General features: G+C 42.5%; 1 protein-coding gene across 1 annotated transcript in view; it reads left to right on the top strand.

The window, feature by feature from the left end:
• ZFAT (zinc finger and AT-hook domain containing) overlaps positions 1–20,135 on the top strand; it is a 161,384-nt gene that overhangs the window by 104,086 nt on the left and 37,163 nt on the right. The window contains exons 12-13 of the mRNA XM_081951039.1: positions 11,569–11,707; positions 17,728–17,834. Coding sequence (XP_081807165.1) covers positions 11,569–11,707; positions 17,728–17,834 — 246 coding nt within the window. The remainder of the gene's footprint in view (positions 1–11,568; positions 11,708–17,727; positions 17,835–20,135) is intronic.

Below are 20,135 nucleotides of genomic sequence, written 5' to 3'. Positions count from 1 at the left end.
GAATGAAAACATCTTTACTGTCTTTTCAGCATTATGGAAAGTTTAATTCTAGGGGCACCTTACTACAAAGATCAGGATAAGGGTCTGAATAATCTTGTGGACATTCAGCAAAGGAGAAGGCTGTTCCCAATATTTGATGACTCGCTTTACGACCGGCAAGACTTAAAACCATAATGGGCAGACTCCAATAGGGTTTTAAGTTGAGGTCTACTTACACACTAATAACCACTAATAAAAATGTTACTTTCATCCCAAACCTTTCCTACATCAGTGCTCTTATCTAAATTGTTTTCAGTTATGAAAACTGAATTCAGAATTCATGAATTCTATCATCTATTCCATTGCAATTCTACGTCTCCATATTATGGTGTTTTTATTATGGTTTTATTTTAATTTAACATATTATCTCCTATAGTATATTGTCCGCATATCTTATATAAAAATAATATTTAATTCTTTTAGGTAGAGACTAAAAAAATGTTGTTACAGAAAGAAGCAAGAATGGGGGATTGTAAAAAAAATATTGTTTTGAAAACAATTTTATTTATGGCATCTATAGAGGTCATGCAATCTCTGATACACAAATTTAGTTTAAATAGTGTCAGAAAACGTGTGTGTGTGTGTATCACAAATTTAGTTCAAAGTATCAGAATGTGTATATACTAATATATATATATGTGTGTATTTGTGTTACAACCCCTGGTATGACTAAATATGGGAGGAAGGTCACTACTCCCTCTTTCTGTCCTTCGGCTTATCACAGAAGACCATGCAGGCAGAAAACCATATTTTTACCCTTACTGTATGGCTAGCTGATGAGAGCTAATTAGCTCGAAATAGATCTATACTAGTCTCCCTTTATTTATTTATCAGTACAAATATAACACAAATATAAAAAGGCAACAGTAAAAATAAAAATATGGTTTTCTGCCTGCATGGTCTTCTGTGATAAGCTGAAGGACAGAAAGAGGGAGTAGTGACCTTCCTCCCATATTTAGTCATACCAGGGGTTGTAACACAAATACATACCTATTTCCCTGGCTCAACTGATAAGGAACAGAGCCCGTGGCTTAGTGGCTAAAACTCCTGCCTAAGATATATACAGCCCGGGTTCAAATCCCAGTAAGGGTATGGCTAGCTGATGAGAGCTAATTAGCTCGAAATAGATCTATACTAGTCTCCCTTTATTTATTTATCAGTACAAATATAACATATATATATATATATATATATGCTGGTTTTGTTGTCTTCGGGTCTTTTCCCATGTAAGGTTGAGATTGTCTTTGCAACGTTTCGGAAGGATCTCACCTGCCATCTTCAAGCTTGGGCTTAAAATGGGAACGGAGCTGCCGTCTTTCTGTAAATCTTGGTGGGAGGGGATGGGGTGCTGGCTTTGTTTCAGTAAGTGCAGTGATTGGTTGTGTGGTTGTATCATGATTGGTAGATTGGTGCTGGTTGGTGCTGGCTGTGTGTGCATTGTTGTTTTGTATTGTAATGGCCTATAATATTTGTGCTGATAAATAAATAACATTATTAAACATTAAACGTTAAAAATATGGTTTTCTGCCTGGATGGTCTCCTGGAGTGAGCCGAAGGACTGAAAAGGGAAGCAGTGTGTTCCCTCCCATATTTGGGCATACCAGGGGTTGTGACACTATCTATCTATCTATCTATCTATCTATCTATCTATCTATGTATGTATGTACACATATACATGTTTGCTGACATTTTTATTTCAACTAAGCTTGTGCATCGATGATTGCATGACGTCTGTAGATGCCATAAATAAAATTGTTTTCAAAAAAATTTTTTACAATCCTCCATTGTTACTTCTTTATGTAACAATTTTCCAGTCTCTATCTAAGAGAATTAGGTATTATTTTTATATAAACTACAGTGCTCTCAGATAATGCTCTATCAACCCAGTTGAAGTGAAGTTTCTTTGAAATATTGGATTCTCACAACCCCTAACACTAGTTTTGGCTGGGCTACCATTTCTCATACTACTTCCTGTCCCACTTGTTTCCGCTAGTCTCTCACAGATTAAAAATTGCACAATAGTGTTCAAAATTTAATAAGATTGCATTCTCGATAGGGCAGAGAACTCCATGCTAGTCTTAAAATCAATCCTAAATCACCCATGGCCATTTTATGACCCCCGTGCCACATCCGGTCTTTAATTGTCCCTCTCCGGCCCATGGGAGCTCAATTGGGAATTTGAAATCAAATGTAAATAAGTGCACTTTAGGGGCCCAGAAGAAGACGCCAAGTTGTCTCCTTCAGTCGACTGGTGGCTATGGGAAGGGAGAAAGCACTTTTCAGTGCCTGCACATCAACCCAGATCTGGAGCAACCTGGAAGGTTTAGTAGATGGAGTTTGAGGACATGAAATCAGGTTAAATGGGTTCAGCTCTCCATAACATGTGGCCCCTTGGGAAAATTAAATGCCTATCCCTGATATAATAGAATAACAGAGTTGGAAGGGACCTTGGAGGTCTTGTAGTCCAACCCCTTGCTTGAGCAGGAGATCCTATGGTTGTCCAGTCTCTTCTTGAAAACCTCCAGTGATGAAACACCCATAACTTCTGAGAGCAAGCTATTTCGTTGGTTGATTGTTCTCCCTGTTAGGAATTTTCTCTTTGGTTCTAGGTTGCTTCTCTCCTTGGATAGTTTCCATCCACTGTTTCTTGCCTTGCCCCTCAAATATCGGAACAATGATATCATGTCTCCCCTAGTCCTTCTTTTCATTGGACTAAAAATACCCAATACCTGTAACCGTTCTTTGTAGGTTTTAGCCTCCAACCCCTGTTGCTCTTCTTTGTACTCTGCACTCATTTCCAGATTGAGATACATCCAGATCCTCACTAGCTTTCAAAACTGTCTGGAACTGGCAAGGCACCGTTCATTCCAGAAAACACATTAAATCAAAGTGCTTCAAAGTGAGCTTAAGTAATAAAGGTAATGGAATCCCTGTGGATTTTACTCCGTTAGTCATTGCTAACTAGGGCGAAGGAGTGTCTGTGTGTGTGTGTGTGTGTGTGTGTGTGTGTGTGTGTGTGTATGTTAGAGTAAAATCCTCAGGGACTCATCTCCATTTCGAAGGCCATTGAGCCAGTGCTGTTTTTATGGTCATTTGGCCAGCATGATATCATAGAGTGCTTTTAACCTTCTCACTGAAGTAGTCACAATAGCAATAGTACAGAGTTATATACCACTTCATAATGCTTTACAGCAGCGGTCTCCAACCTTTGCAGTTCAGTGGACTGGTGATGGGGGAGAGGGCATGGTTTCACACTCACGTGTTCACGAATGCAGGTGTGCTCACTTGCCCACCACTTCCATGGCCCGTTTTCGAATTGGCTGCGGGCTGCAGATTGGGCGTTGGTGACCCCTGCTTTGCAGCCCTCTCTAAGTGGTTTACACAGTCAGCATATTGCCCCCAACTATCTGGGTCCTCATTTTAGCAAGCTTGGAAGGATGGAAGGATGAGTGAACCTAGAGCTGGTCAGAAGGTGAACTGGCAGTAGGGAGAATTATCGTGCAATACAGCATTCTAACCATGGCTCAGTGGTACCTATTTACCTACTCACGTTTGCATGCTTTTGAAGTACTAGGTGGGCAGGAGCTAGGGGGACGATGGGACTCACCCTGTCGAGCGATGCTTGCGTCTCAAACCGGGGCTATCAGTTTTCCTGCCGATAAGCCCACGGTCTTAACCACTGAGCCATTGTGCCGCCCCCAACATACCAGAATCCTCTTACCTTATGACTTCTATTATTTGTTCATCATGTGTTCCTTACTAGTAAAATGGGAACAAGAATGTCTAACATTTACAGTTCTTGTGCGCCCAGGTCATGTTTTGGAAATGTTAAAACGTGTTCAGTATTCTCATCAGCAAACATGGATTTATTTGGGGCCTCCAAAGGGAATTTTGTAGGACATCTGCACTAATTGATTTCCTCGAAGTGATTATTTTTTGCTGAGCATAAGATTTCATTTCAGCTGGATTAGCTGAAAATGAGTACCTTTATTCAGTTAGGAAGTGAGGATGTTTTCAAGCTTCAGGCCCCTTCGCGGGTTGTAGGGCAAGATGACTAAACAAGTGACAATAATAAAAACAAACCTTCTGACAAATTCTATCTATCTCTATCATCTTTATCTATCATCTACCTATCTGCCTATCTCTATCATTCTATATCTGTCTGTCTATCATCTATCATCTCTCTCTATCTACCTATCTATCATCTATCTATACCTGTCTATCATTTTTATCTGTCATCTATCTACCTACGTACCTATTATCTATCATCTCTATATCGATCTCTGTCTGTATGTCTGTCTGTCTATCTCTATCTATCTATCTATCTATCTATCTATCTATCTATCTATCATCTATCTATCATCTATCTATCTATCTCTATCACATTTTAAACCACTCATCTCCCTTACAGATTCATTTAGTGGTCATTCAAAGGTTCATTGGCACTGAAAAAATCGACATAAGCATTTTTCACACTTATGACCGTTACAACATCCCTATGATCATATGATCAAAATTTGGATGGGTTCGTATTTATGACGTTTGCAGTGTCCCAGAATCATGTGATTGCATTTTTGTGACCTGACAAGCAAAATCATTGGGGGAGCCAGATTTACTTAACAAGTGTGTTACTAATTTAACAACTGCAATGATTCACTTAACAACTGTGGCAAGACAGGTTGAAAAATGGGGCAAAACTCATTTAACAACTGTCTTGCTTAACAGTGGAAATTTTGAGCTCAATTGTGGTTGTGGACCATAAGGCTAGTTTGCGTCTAAGATAATTACTGAACTTCAAACAATTGTGTTCTTCAGAATTTGAGTAAAAGGCCTGACTGTACAGCCAAAGTTTTAACTCATGTTTAGCTTCTAAAAGGCCACCATATTTTTGGAGTATAAGATGCACCAGAGTATAAGATGCACCAAGGTTTTGAAGAGGCATTTTTAAAAAAAAAAACTAGGTAGGTAGATAGAGGGATAGAGAGGGAGAGAAAGAGAGAGAAATACAGTAGGGAAGGAGGGAGGGGGTAGGTAGGTAGGTAGCAGTGACGTGCGGTGAGGTTTATGGCTGGTGAGGCACTGACATAGTGGTGGGTTTCAAATATTTTTAGACTTGTGGACTTCAATTCCCAGAATTCCACAGCCAGGCATGCTCAGTTCCGATTTAAAGAGCGCCCTCTACTATGAGGCAGGAGAATTGCATGCCTTACCTAGTCTGACTTTTTAGGCGTTTTATGATCGCTCAGCACAAGAAACACGTTCCACACATAGCGATCATAAAACGCCTAAAAAGTCAGACTAGGTGAGGCACACAGTAGTAGTATAGTAGAGGGCGCTTTTTAGAGGCTTTTTTAAAGTTAAGCAGAGTCATCCACGGTGAGGCAGCAACTAGCTCAGCTTTTTCCTTTTACATTTTTTTTCTTTTCATGATGAGAGCGGTGAGGCTGTGCCTCACTTGCCTCACCTGACTGCACGTCACTGGTAGGTAGGTAGGTAGGTAGGTAGGTAGGTAGGTAGGTAGGTAGGTAGGTAGATAAAGGGATAGAGAGAGAGAAGTAGAAAGAGATAGAGAAATACAGTAGGTAGTTAGGGAAAGAGAGTAGGTAGGTAGATAGAGGGATAGAGAGAGAGAAATAGAAAGAGATAGAGAAATACAGTACGTAGTTAGGGAGAGACAGTAGGTAGATAGAGGGGGAGAGAGAGAAAAAAAAATACAGTAGGTAGGGAGGGAGAGAGAGAAAGAGAAATACAGTAGGTAGGTAGGGAGAGAGAGAGTGTGTAGGTAGGTTGGTAGATGTTTCCAGGTGTATTTATCCATGTGCTGGAGAAGGAAATCGCTGACAATCTGCAGCACCTAAGACTTTGTTTCTGCCGGCAGAGCACTTGATCAATGTAATTCTCATCAAGCAGTTAAAGAGCTTTCCAAAAGGGAAAAAAAGTTTGTGCACTCTACAAACCTCCCAAAAATGGCCCATTTTTCACAAAATCGTGCCCATTTTTTGTCAAAAAATTGCATGCATAGCCTTATGGAGGCTTATAGAATGTTGCTGGGGGCTGGGGGGGGCAAAAACAGCCCATTTTTTGCTCATTTCTGCCCTCCCCAGCCCCCAGGATCTCTCTGAAAACCTCCATAAGGGTATGCACAGCCATTTTGGTGAAGGCGGCGGGACTTCAGGAGGCAAAAAATGCTGTATTCAGTGTATAAGACGCACCCAGAGTTTCAGCCTCTTTTCTGAGGAAAAAAGGTGTGTCTTATGCTCCGAAAAATATGGTAATTAGTGGAACATTTAATTACAGTTAGGTTAGCCAAATAGGAAGCCATTATTTGCAGCTCTAGCTAAAGGCTGGTCATAGTTTCCAAAAGTATGTCATGATCATTAGCTGGCGGCATACAAGATATGAAACAATTACCTCTGAAATCGTTTGAAAACTCTTTGATTTCAAAGAGCCTTCAGACATTGTAATTGATCTTAAGCCCATCCTTCATCTGTTTATTTCTTCGTATGAATTCTGAACAGGTTAAAAAAAAGTATGTTTCCAACACAATATAGAGTGCTTTGATTACTGTCCCATCTTTTTTTTAAAGGTGCAAATATATGAAATGAAGTACATTCATTTTTTAATGAAATTAAAAGCTCAGAGGGAGAACACACTTTGAGTGCTGTGAGTTGTTATAGTAAAATAAAGCCTCCCTATTCAGAAAGGTAGTGATGTACGGCTGTGAGAGTTGGACTATCAGAAATCCAGTATTATGGCCCGCCAGTGACCAGCAGAGCTGGCAGCAGATTCGGACAGTGAGGAGGTTGGGGAGGAACATAGGCCAGTCCTGGAGTCTGGGGAAGGCTCTGAGGAGGGCTCTGTGTTGGAGGCAGAGATGGGCCAGAGTCGTATGCCAGTTATCAGCTGCCTTCGGAGTCAGACATCAGTGAGGCAGAAGAACAACTGGAGCCTGTTCCCAGTGTGTGCATGTGCAGAGTTGCCAGACGATGGGAACAGCTAAAGGACAGGGGTCGACTTGGGAGTAAGGCCACAGGTGGACGATGAATGGCCCCTCCCAGAGGAAATAAAAGAGGAGCAAAAGGGGAGGGGAGTTTGCAGAAGACAAATTAGTTCTCTTAATTGGCTTGTGACTCTATAAGACTCCTTGCCAAGTTTTGCAGATATCGGCCTGTCAGCTCTCCAAGCAAATAAGGTCTGTGACTGTAAATCCTCCTTTGAAAGACTTCGCTGGATGTGAATGAGGAGAATTCACAATAAATTAATAAAAAGGGTTTTTTGTCAGGACAAGGAGTTTGCTTCATGCTCTTGGGAAGCCTCGGTCAGAACAGGCTGAGCGCCAAAAAATTGATGCTTTCAAATTGTGGTATTGGAGAAGACTCTCTTGGACTTTAAGGAGATCCAATCAGTCAATCCTAAAGGAAAATAACCCTGACTGTCCTTTGGAAGGACAGAGACTAAAGCTGAAGTTCAAATACTTCAGCCACCAAATGAGAACTCACTGGAAAAGACCCTGATGCTGGGAAATACTGAAGGCAAACGGAGAAGAGGACAGCAGAGGATGAGATTATTAGATAGTGTCGTCAATGCAATTCACCATGAATCAGGGCAAACCCTGGGAGCCCTGGATTACAAGGTGCACCTGGTGTGCTGTGATCTATAGGGTTGTGAAGAGTCAGACATGACTTAACAACTGAACAACAATAATTCAGAAGCGACACATCTCCAAGTGGGAACCAATGTATGTTGTAGGACATCTTGAGAACAGATACATCTTGAAGTTGGGTTACATTGACTCTTTGTCTAGTGGAAGTGGACTGTAATGTTGGCATAGTATCTCTGGAACAATCTGAGCAGTGTCCTCAAAGAAAACTACCGTATTTTTCGGAGTATAAGATGCACCTTTTTCCCTCAAAAAATAGGCTGAAAATCTGGGTGTGTCTTATACATCGAATACAGCATTTTTTGCCTCCCGAAGCCCCATCCCCTTCACCAAAATGGCCGTGCATACCCTTATGGAGGCTTCCAGAGAGCTCCTGGGGGCTGGGGAGGGCAGAAATAAGCAAAAAACTGGCCCTTCCCCCCCCAGCAGCACTCTATAAGCCTCCATAAGGCTATGCATGCAATTTTTTTCACAAAAGACAGGCTGGTTTTCGCAAAGAAAGGGCCATTTTTTGCTCGTTTTTTCCCTCCCCCCCAGGAGCACTCTGCAAGCCCCCTCCCCAAGGCTATTCGTGCATTTTTTTGGGGGGGAAACGGGCCCGTTTTCATGAAAAACAGGTCAGTCTCCGAGGTGGGGTGTGGGAGGAGTCACTGATGGGTATTAACACGGCCCATTTGCCCGGAGACTGAGGTAAATCTGAGGACACTCCCTCTTCTCCTCCTCCTGACTCTCCAGATTAACCTCAGTCTTCGGCCCATTGGTAGCCAGTCTCCTGGCTCTCCATTGGTACGAGACTTTTCTCAGCGTTTGATTTTTCTTGAACTCCTCTCACCTCCCTTAGAGGCGCCTGTCTTACCGGCATTAGCACAAGTTTGCTTGCTGCGTGGCTGAGGGCTTAAATCGCTGGGCGGCAGCAGGGGGGAATCTCCAAGCTGCACGCCCCGTCGTTGCTACACACGGTCCACAGATCAGCGAACATGATCACGTGACCAGAAAGGAGGCGGCTCAGTCAGAGCCGGAACAGAAACTCAGGCCGCGTGGTCAGCGGTCGCCATTTTGGAAGCGTGGGGCACGCTTGGAGAACATACTTTTAAAAAAGTATACCTACTTTTTTAAAAAACTGCCTCTTCAAAACCTTGGTGCGTCTTATACTCCGGTGCATCTTATACTACAAAAAATACGGTACTAATTTCAAGATTTATCTCAGATCCCTACTGTTGTGGCCCGCCAGCAGCCAGCAGAGCTGGCAGCAGACTCGGACAGTGAGGAGGTTGGGGAGGAACATGGGCCAGTCCTGGAGGCTGGGGAAGGTTGGATGAGGGCTCTGCGTCAGAGGCAGAGAGGGGGCCAAGGCCATCTGAAAGTTCACAGCTGCCTTCAGAGCTAGACAGCAGTGAGGCAGAGGAACAGCTGGAGCCTGTTCTCAGTGTGCGCATGCGCAGAGCTACCAGAAGAAAACAACAGCTAAGAAAGCAGGGGTGACTTGGGAATAAAGCCACAGGTGGATGGTGAATGGCCCCTCCCATAGGAAATAAAAGAGGAACGAAAGGGGAGTGGGCTTTTGCAGGAAACCATTCATTTCAGGAGTGTGAAGATCTGTCCATGAATCTCAGAGACTCGGTGCCCAGTCTTTCCTTGCACAGTACCTCATTTGGACAATATTTACATGGCAGCTTTCCAAGCTAGATAAAGTCTGTGGTCATAAATTCACCCTTGAAAGACTGTTTGCTAGGCCTTTGCTGATTGTGAATGAGAGGAATTCACATTCGTGTAATAAAAGGGGTTTTGTCAGGACCAGGAATCTGCTTCGTGCTTGTGGGGGAAGCCTAGGACAGAGCCTGAAGTTCTAATGCTCTAAAACGTTTGGAGAGCACCATTATAGATGTGTATGTAACTGTAATTTCTTATAGATAAATGTCTGGGAGCTTTCTTTCATGGTGGATGGATGATTGCTATCTATACCACCCAGTCTCTTCATAAACCTTGGATATAGGTCTACAAACTCATCCACCTTTGGAACCAATGTGTTTCTTTCTGCCTAGGATTCCTGCTACGCTTCCTTCCTTTCTAAGGTGACTTTTGTCCCTGTGATTTATGATTTAACATCTGTAGCCAATTAAGGTTTTATCTACATGGGGCAGATACTGGAGAGAGTGTCATAATCTTAGCTACATGGTGATTAAACTTTGGTCAGAGGTACATGAGGAAGGCCAGAGTATACTGTGCTCGGCCACTGACCTCCATAATTCAAAGTGGCAATTTTGTTATGCCGAAGATCTGATTCTTTAGGGGTTGTATAAAGGCCATCTCCTTCCATATGAACCTGTCTCTTATTTAGGATAATGATCAGAGCCTGCTATTAGATTGATGAGATAGACCCGTGATGGCTAACCTTTTTGTCCTCGCGTGCTAAAATCATGTGCAGGCGTGCGACAGCACGCGCGCCTGTGCTCACACCCATAATGCAATGCACCCTGCACATGACCCCCCACGCACTACCCTTACCCCCCACGCATGCGTGCAACTCCCTCTATGCTCCCTCTGCCTCCCATGCATGCTTGCATAAGCCCCCCTCTGCATGTGCGCACATCTCCCGCATGCGCAGCAGAGACCCAAAAATCAGTTGGCCAGCGGGAGGCTCGTGCACATGTGCAGTGCAGCAGAGCTGGGCGATGGCTCATGTGCCAGCAGAGAGGGCTCTATGTGCCACCTGTGGTACGCATGCCTTAGGTTCACCATCTTCAAGATCTAAATGGGAAAAACTCCTTGCTGGAAAATGTGTTTTGAGTTTCTTTTTACTTGCTTTAGATAAACAACTCAAACTCTTCTATCCCACCCGACATGAAATGATGTGTGATGCTTCATGTCTTTCCATTTTGATGGTAATCTGTGCTCAGATTTTATTGGAGGCTAACAGTTATTTGCTGATAAATATCTGTATTTTATGGTGATTTATTTCCCCCCCCCAAAAAAAAATAAAAAATTATAGAGGAAGTTCTTTAATTTATGGGTCATTCTTTTTCAGATTGACTTATCTTCAGAGATATGATTATGGGGGATAAAATGCTCTGGGAGAAAAGCAGGAAGTGAATGATACTAATAGTAATAACAATAGCAATAGCAGTCTATATTCAGTTGCTAATTTGTTATTACAACACTTATCTTCACATATTGAACAAGCATTAATTGGTCCAGGCCTTTCTTCTAAGTATAAATCTTGGATGCCGACTGCATTAAACACTCGGCATACATTAACTGAAAAATGAAAGCATGTGAGCTTTCTTATTTATTGATCTTTTTGGAGCTTTGTGAAACTGCAGTTCTGCGGCTTAAGACTTCTTGGAACAAATGTCTTTTTTTTTTGTGAGCAATTTCTGCATCTGGTGCATTCCCGCTCACATTAGTCTCATTTTAGAAGTCATTTTTGAATGGGGTTCAACACTCTGCTTTCCTGTCTCTTTGCGTTTGGAGGTATGCCACTAAATTAGCACAGAGCATTAATTTTATTGCTGAGTAATTTATTTAGTCAATAAAAAAAACGTTGCAGTTGTTTTTGTAAATTTATTTGCTCTGGCAATCTATCCCTTTATGAAAGAGAGCAGAATTTAGCCGTCGAGGCAAATAAATAGTTCACTGAATGTTTGGTGCCGAGAGTTTTCCATCATGTTGTAAAACTTTGCAGGGCGTAAAAAAGGTAATAAAATCTAAGATGTGTTGCCGTTATATGTTTTGTTTTCATAATGGGATAAGTTCACTTGTTCACATGCGCGTAGCAAGACAGATCTAAATCTGATTATGGTAACCTAACAATAAGATGTGCAACATCGTGAAGCCAGATATAAATAATTCATTTCCTTTTATAATTGTAGCCTTTCCGTTGTGCCCACTGCCATTATTCATGCAACATATCTGGATCCCTCAAAAGACATTATAACAGGAAACATCCCAGTGAAGAATACGTTAACGCAGGCTCTGGTGAATTTGCAGCTGAAGCCCTTCTCCAGCAAGGTAAGGTACACCTGTCTCTTTTGAAAACGTAAGAGATTTTCCCTTCCATTAACCGGTAGTTATTTTTCTCACAGAGAGAATATTTTGCATCATTGATGAATGATGGCTTTCCTACTCCTTCCCTCTCCATGGAATGGCATCATTTCCAAGAAAGAAAAAATGATTTAAGTTGAAATTGATAAATCACATAAATGAGAAGTTTAATATGCTGTTCTTCTTCACTGGGGGAAAAAATAATCCAAGTGTATTTCTATGTGTCATCTGAAACATCTGAAAGGAACAACATTCTAATTGGATATAGGTTGGGTTGGGTTGAGTTGGGTTGGGTCAAGTTGAGTTACGTTGAGTGGGATGAGTTGTCTAGGTTGAGTTGGGTTTGATTTGGTCTGGAATCTCCAAACCTGAACATGAAAATCAGTTTCCATCAATCTTTGGCCTGCGAATATCACCAGCTTTGATTTCTATTTATTTTCTATTTATTTAAGAGAATATTTTTGGTCACCTACTCAATCTCAGTGATTCTGGGCATCCTACAAAAAAGAAAAAAACACAGTTGAAACAATAACCCCCACCTCTCTTGTGACATCAATCCGATTTCATTAATCTTTTGGGGTTGTACAGAATTTTGGAGAGACATTTTGCTTCAACTGTCCCTTCAACAGAGCACTACCTATCTGTTCAAAATGAAGTGATGCTTGGCCTTTCACCACTTCAACAGAGTCACAAGTCCTGTTAAAGCAACTTCTTCCCTGGCCTTCAACTGTCTACTTCAAGGAGCAGAGGTCATTTCTATCAAAATGAAGTGCCCTGCCTAAAATGCATCTGATTGTGTAAACCTTACATTTGATTCGTTGCAAGAATTACTAACCAGGTCCTTATGAATGTGACCTGGAATTAGAATCCTGGTTAGTTGCTCCTTTTGTGAAGCTCCTTCATTTCAAATTTCATTCCAACACAGATTTATTTCCTAGATATGTAAAATTAGCTGGACCTTTTTCCAAAGAGCGAATTTAGCACCAGAAGATCGGCCAGACAGATGGCAGATTAAAAAGAAATGCTTCTTCTTTTTTTTCTTTTTGGACCTCAAAATAGGTCTTTTTTTAAGGATTTGGAGAACAGTAAAGTATTCAAATGTAATATCTCAGGAGATTGTCTTTCATCTCGCAGCAGACACTGTGCTGTTGTTCACTTTGGCAATCTGGCCGTACAATCAAATACCTTGCAGGGTATGAAACAGATTTAAAAGATTCAGGACATCACAAAAGGATGTAACATTCCTGCCAGTGCGGAAATAAAGGTCCCCAATTTAGATTGTGGTTTCAACGTTGAATGACGTTATGTAAAACCCTCTCTCTCCTCCATTTCAAAGCAGCTTGGGAGGATTTAAAATTTCCCCCATTTTTGTTACACTAGAATAGATGCCAGCATAATGCAAGGCTGCTCTGAGTAATGAATAAAACATAACTTTCCCAAGCATGACATTTTAAAGCATTGCCAAATTATTCTTTTTCTTTACTGGGGTTGAGGGTTTTTTTTCCCCCCTCCTCCCCGCAGAATTTATGTCTATAAGAAGCGTGAATCTATGTTTCAGCAGCATGGAAATGGTGGGCACGAGGCAAATGCGCTAAGGAATTTGCATTGAGTTTTCCTTCCAGTGTCAAGGAAATTCGAGCAAGACAGACTAGCATAAAATATACGGGAAGCTATTTAGAGTTCCAACCAGCGTTGAGAATAACAAGAGTTTGTGGTGACTTAATAGATGGATATGTTTATCACAGTATGTGCTAGGAAAGGAAGTTGCTCAGGAATATGAAGTACATACAGGTAGTCCTTAACTTATTGTTCTGACCGAGGCTTCCCAAGAGCAGGAAGCAACTCCTTGTCCCGACAAAAACCCATTTTATTAATTTACTGTGAATTCTGCTCATTCACATCCAGCAAAGTCTTTCAAGGGAGGATTTACAGTCACAAACCTTATTTGGGGTAGAGAGCTGCCAGGCTGATATCTGTAAAACTTGACAAGGAGTCTCGGAGAGTCATAAACCAATTAAGGGAACTAATTGTCCCCTGCAAACTCCACTCCCCTTTCGCTCCTCTTTTATTTCCTGAGGGAGGGGCCATTCATCATCCACCTATGGCCTTACTCCCACATCAACCTCTGTTCTTTAGCTGTTTCCTTCATCTGGCAACTCTGTGCAAAGTGCTCCTCAATTCTTGGTTGTTTTGCAGTTTTCACGGGCAGAAGAGATCCTGGGCTGGTACCATGCCGTTTCTTTCCTTTTCCCATGTCTTGTTAGTCCCAGGCAAAAAAAAAAACACCTTTGTGGTCTTTGCTGTTATCTCATCCAAAGAATATTAGTTAAATAAAAAAGGATCCAGTGGGAATACTAAAAATTGATAAAATAAAATAAAACTGAGAAGAGCTACTGCAAACACGCTCTGGCAGCTAACCTCCCAGCTCCTCCAATTCCTCTTTTTGTTGTTAGTTGTGAAGTTGTGTCTGATCCATTGCAATCCCATGGACAACGTTCCTCCAGGCCTTCCTGTCCTCTACCATCCTCTGGAGTCCATTAAAGCTCACACTGACTGCTTCGGTGACTCCATCCAGCCACTTCATTCTCTGTCGTCCCCTTCTTCTTTTGCCCTTAATCTTTCCCAGCATTAGGCTCTTCTCCAATGAGTCCTTCCTTCCCATTAGGTGGTCAAAGTCTTTGAGTTTCCTCTTCAGGATCTGGCCTTCTAAAGAGCAGTCAGGGTTGATCTCCTCTAGGACTGACCGGGTTGATTGCCTTGCAGTCCAAGGGACTCGCAGGAGTCTTCTCCAGCTCCATAGTTCAAAGGCCTCCATTCTTTGGTGCTCAGCCTTTCTTATCCTCCAACTTTCAGAGCCATACATTGCAACTGGGGAAACCATAGCCTTGACTATATGCACTTCTGATGGCAAGGTGATGTCTCTGCTTTTTAGCATGCTGTCTAGATTTGCCATAGCTTTCCTCCCCAGGAGCAAGCATCTTTTAATTTCTTGGCTACAGTCCCCATCTGCGGTGATCTTGGAGCTCAGGAAAATAAAATCTTTCACTACCTGTTTTTACTTTACCCCCAAAGGAAAACACTATCTATAATTGGTATAATAAGCACACTGTATAGCTAGGTTTGTATAGTGAAGCACAAACCGCTTTAAGTGTGAAGTGCTCCATGTAGCAAACTAATAAACTCTCTTGGGTTTCCAGCTACAGATAAAGGCATATTCTCCATGATCGCAAAAGGCACATAAATATTGCATTGTTTTCAGTAAGTGTCTTTGTGGCCACCTTCGCATTCTCCTCTTCCCAGATTTGAGCTGCCAAGGAGTTTGTAAAAGAAAGTTGTGTTTCCTGGAGCTCTCCCTGCATTAATCCTTGGAATATATTTTCTAGTCCATCCTGCAAAATATAAATGAAATCATTTCCAAAGGACCTTTTTTTTAAGAGTCTGGGTAGCAGAAAATTGGGCTGCTTCGCTGTTTCAGAAATGAGAAATCCTTCCATTTTATGCGTACTCCGGTGTCAGAAGCAGATAAGGTATGCCATTCTGTAACCTTTTGCCTCTATGTTGCCACAGCAGTTAATGAATTGGAGAGAAATTAATTTTCTTTAGCTGTGATGTCAATTAACTGCCCTGCCGAATATGCCACCAGCTCAATGACACCCTTTCACTGGTTGTTCCTTAATTAAAGTGAGAATGACAAAGGTAGCTATTTTAATTAACTGATTGTTATTGTTGCAGTAATTTTAATTTAAAAAGAAAGCAGGGAAAGTCTCCGTTCTAATTGAGTTTTTATTAAGAGGGGAATATGGAATGAATATTTCAGTTCAGGTTTTTGTAACGGGGAAATGCCTTTGTCCTGTACCGACAGTCATGCGCTGTGGCAGATAAAGGCAGATAAAGACATTTAACTTAAAATAAAATCAGGGAGGCGCCTCTTCTAACAGATTTAAAGGTACCGTAGTGCTGCTGGAAGTCTTAGAAAACCCTTCAAGAACAATTAATGCCAGCAAAGAACCTTATTTTTTTTATTTAACTCTCCTAAATGAGTTAGCAAGAGCACAGGTAGACCTTGAGGTCCAACCGCAATTGAGCCCAATATTTTTGTCGCTAAGTGAGACGTTCATTAAGGGAGTTTTGCTCCAATTTATGATCTTTCTTGCCACATTTGTCAAGGGAATTACTTCTGTTGTTGACTGTTAGTAACACGGTTGTTAAGTGAATCTGGCTTGTCAGAAGGTCGCAAAAGGGGATCCCGTGACCCTCCCCAGACACTGCAACCGTCATGAACATCAGCCACTTACCAGGCATCTGAATTTGGATCATGTGACCGTGGGGATGCCTGCAACGGTCGCAAACGTGAAAGAACGGTCATAAGTCGCTTTTTTCAGTGCTACAGTAACTTTGTTTAGTTTGTCACTAAACGAACAATTGTCAAGGACTATCTGCAATTCTCAAATGACTAATAAAAGTAATCACAAGTTTCTCCACTAGTAGAATGGTAGAATTCTACTATTAGAAGGCCTCCCCTACTTGGGAGTAAACACACACACACAGTGGTGGGTTGCAGGCGGTACGCCCTGGTATGAGTGTACTGGAGCCTGCTCGGAGCACCGGGTACCGTTCCGGTACGATGCTCCGGAGGCCCTGTCCGCCCGCCCAAGCTCTTTACCTGTTATTTAAAGTCTTCGGCGCTTCCACGCACTGCTCCGCCGAGCAGCTGGAGCGTCGCGGAACTTTGCAGAAGCGTCACTGTCAGCTACAACACACACGCAGGCCACGCATGGCCATGTGGGTGACGCCGGGCGCGTGCCGATACAGTTGGAACGGGATCCGGAACCCACCACTGACACACACACACACACAGAGATAGGCAGACAGACAGAGAATTTAAAACCATTGTGTTAGAGATTTTTCAAAAGAGGTGTAGGTGATATGTATTTCCGTTAATATACAGGTGATCTTCACTTAACAGTTGCCCTGTTTGGTGATTTCAAGTCTACAACTATGCTGAAAACATAACAACCCTCGCACTTACAACCCCCACAGCCCCCCCCCCCCCCCCCCGATTCGTGTGATCGAGATTTAGGCATTTTACAACTGGGGGATCTTCACGATCTTTCCCGCCTCCCAAGGTCACGTAATCACCATTTGGCCATTTGATGGGAGAAGCCAACATTTAAGTCACAAGTCACAGTTGTGCGATGTCTCACTTAACGGCCCTGAGTGACTCACCTAACAACCACAGTGGGAATGAGGTCATAAGTCTACTGCAGTCATGTGATGCTTTGCTTAATCACTGCATTGGATGCTGGACCAAGCAGCCAGTCCCATTTTGGGTTGTTAAGTGAGGACTACCTTTATATTTTTGATATATTCATACAGGGAAGCAGTATTCATCCAGAATATAGCTACACAACCATCAATTTGCCAAAAAACCCTCTGTGAAATGGCACAAGGCTCTATAATATGGGGAAGAGAAAAATATCAAACCTGTGAAAAGATTAGCAGGTTAAGGTAAAGGTTCCCCTTGCATATAGGTGCTAGTCGTTTCCGACTCTAGGGGGCGGTGCTCATCTCCATTTCAAAGCCGAACAGCCAGCACTGTCCGAAGACGTCTCTGTGGTGATGTGGGCGGCATGGCTAAACGCCGAAGGAGCACGGAACGCTGTTACCTTCCCACCAAAGGTGGTTCCTATTTTTCTACTTGCATTTTTTACATGCTTTCGAACTGCTAGGTTGGCAGAAGCTGGGACAAGTCACGGGAGCTCACTCCGTTACGCGGCACTAAGGATTCGAACTGCCAATTTTCTGATCGACAAGCTCAGCATCTTAGCCACCGTCTCCCATGTTAAGCCAGGTTAAAAACCAATTTGAAAAAAAAAACTTTCTTTGTATCTTGGTATGTTTACAGTACGTTTTTATTATTTAATATCTATGCACGGATTCTAATTTCTCATCAGAGTCTTAAACATGTGCTCTTTCTTCCCTTCCAGGTGGCATCAAGTGTCCTGTATGCAACTTTGTGTACGGCACAAAATGGGAATTCAACAGGCACCTCAAAAACAAACACGGGCTTAAAATAATGGAGCAGGATGCGGAGGTAAAATGCAAGCAGCCACGGCTGTTTTAAAATAGCGCCTTTTCCCTGAAATGGTGCAGGCAATCGAGGAAAAATTGGAGCAACAAACATTCTCCTATAAAACTTAAAAGCAACTTCCTGCTTCTATATGTTTTTATGCTGGCAGGGCGATCGAGTGCAAATGTATTGTTCAATGTCATTTATTTCTTTATAATAGTTTTACCTCCCGGGGATTTATTTTATTTTAATTGGGTTTGGGGTTTTAATTGTGATGTTTTTAGGATTAGAATATATTTATTTCTTAGTACAGCCTATCTCCCCCTCCAAATGTATCTTAAATGTATTTTATTATTATGACCGATTTTATTTGTATTGACTGTACACCGCCCCGAGTCCCTTTCTGGGAGAGGGGCGGTCTAAAAATCTAAGAAATAATAATAATAAATAATAATAATGAAGCCTCCTATGAGGCTGAAATTATACGTAAGGAATCGGTGGCCATAGCAACAACGTGTGGCTAAATTCCATCACAACTCCCAACATCAGCCCAGGCGTTTCTCTTTTCAGGCTGAAACCTGAGCCAGAATATATCTATTTTTTGGCCATGTATTTTCTCAGCTGAAGAAGGCTGATAGTTGTTAGGACACTCAATTCAGGTTGGATTTCTAGACAGATAATGCAGATTTCTTTCCTTACTTTTCTTTCTTTCTCCTTCCTTCCTTCCCTCCCTCCCTTCCTTCTTTCCTTCCTTGCTTACATATTTATATACTTTTTTCTTTCCTTCCTTCCTTCTTTCCGTATTTTTTCTCCTTCCTTCCTTCCTTCTTCCTTCCTTCCTTATTTATTTACATACTTTTTTCTTTCCTTCCTTCCTCCTTTCTTTCTTTCCTTTTCTTTCTAGCCTTCTCCTTAATTGCTTCCTTCCTTCACTTACTTAACTTATTTACATACTTTTTTCTTTCTTTCCTTCCTTCCTTCTTTCTTTCCTTACTTTTCTTTCTATCTTTCTTTCTCTTTCTGTCTGTCCATCTGTCTCTTCCTCCCCTCATATCTTCAAGCAGCCACTAAGCAACCAGTTGTAAGTCAAGGACTACCTTTAAAAATATTAAAAACAACAGAAAACTAGTGCTCAGTCAAACCTCTTATGTGCATTTATTTAATCTTCTCTGAGTGCTTGGGGGAGAAAACTGGGTCTTCAAAGTTTTACAGAAGACTGAAAGGATGGAGGCCTCCCAAATTTCAGGTGGCAAGGTGTTCCAAAGGGCAGGGGCTATGACTTGTGGACTTCAACTCCCAGAATTCCTGAGGTGTCAGAGTTTGTTGCATAAATTCAAATCCAGAAAGCACACACAGATAATTGATATCACTGGATTCATTAACTTCTTTAAATAAATAAGACTAGATGAATAAATGTACAATACCACAGGTGGTTCTTCCAAGTAAACACAACGCAGGAGAGTTACAGGCAAACACAAGCAGTTAGCTTCATTTCAGCAGACAAGCCCAGACAGACTGCTTGTTTACTTCTCAGAGCAGCAGACTCCTTAATACAGCTAAGACACCCCCATGTTCTTCCTTAAGTTTCTGTTTCAATTCTCTGCACAGACTCAGATTTGTTTAAGCTCCCATTGGCTGATTTAGTTGCTATGCCTATTCATTGGCTGACCTTGTTCCCATGTCTCTCCCAGTCATGAATATTTTAACTCTGTTGCCCCCGAGGATTTGGACAGGTTGCGTGGACGGCTGCGGCCCACCACATGTTCAATGGACCCGTGCCCCTCCTGGCTGGTACTGGCAGCCTGGGAGGTGACACGAGGCTGGCTTCTGAGCCTGGTGAACGCCTCATTGGGTGAGGGATACTTACCAACCGCCTTGAAAGAGGCGGTGGTGAGACCCTTGCTCAAGAGACCTTCGCTCGACCCAATGGAGCTAGCTAATTACCGTCCAGTCTCCAACCTCCCCTTCTTGGCGAAGGTTGTTGAGAATGTGGTGGCGCAGCAGTTCCCACGACACCTGGACGAATCCGACTATCTAGACCCACGCCAGTCCGGCTTCCGACCCGGGCACAGCACAGAGACAGCCTTGGTCGCGTTGGTTGATGATCTCTGGAGGGCCAGAGATAGGGGTTGTTCCTCTATCCTGGTCCTATTAGACCTCTCGGCGGCTTTTGATACCATCGACCATGGTATCCTATTGCGCCGGTTGGAGGGGATGGGAGTCGGAGGCACCGTTTTGCGGTGGTTCGGCTCCTACCTCTCCGACCGGAAGCAATGTGTGTTGACAGGGGGGCAGAGGTCGTCCCTGAGGCCACTCACTTGTGGA

The sequence above is a fragment of the Natrix helvetica genome (genome assembly GCF_964273705.1).
Source record: "Natrix helvetica genome assembly, chromosome: 4".
Lineage (NCBI taxonomy): Eukaryota > Metazoa > Chordata > Lepidosauria > Squamata > Natricidae > Natrix > Natrix helvetica.
Note: the sequence above shows the minus strand (reverse complement) of the source record. Positions and strands in the feature narration are given on the sequence as shown.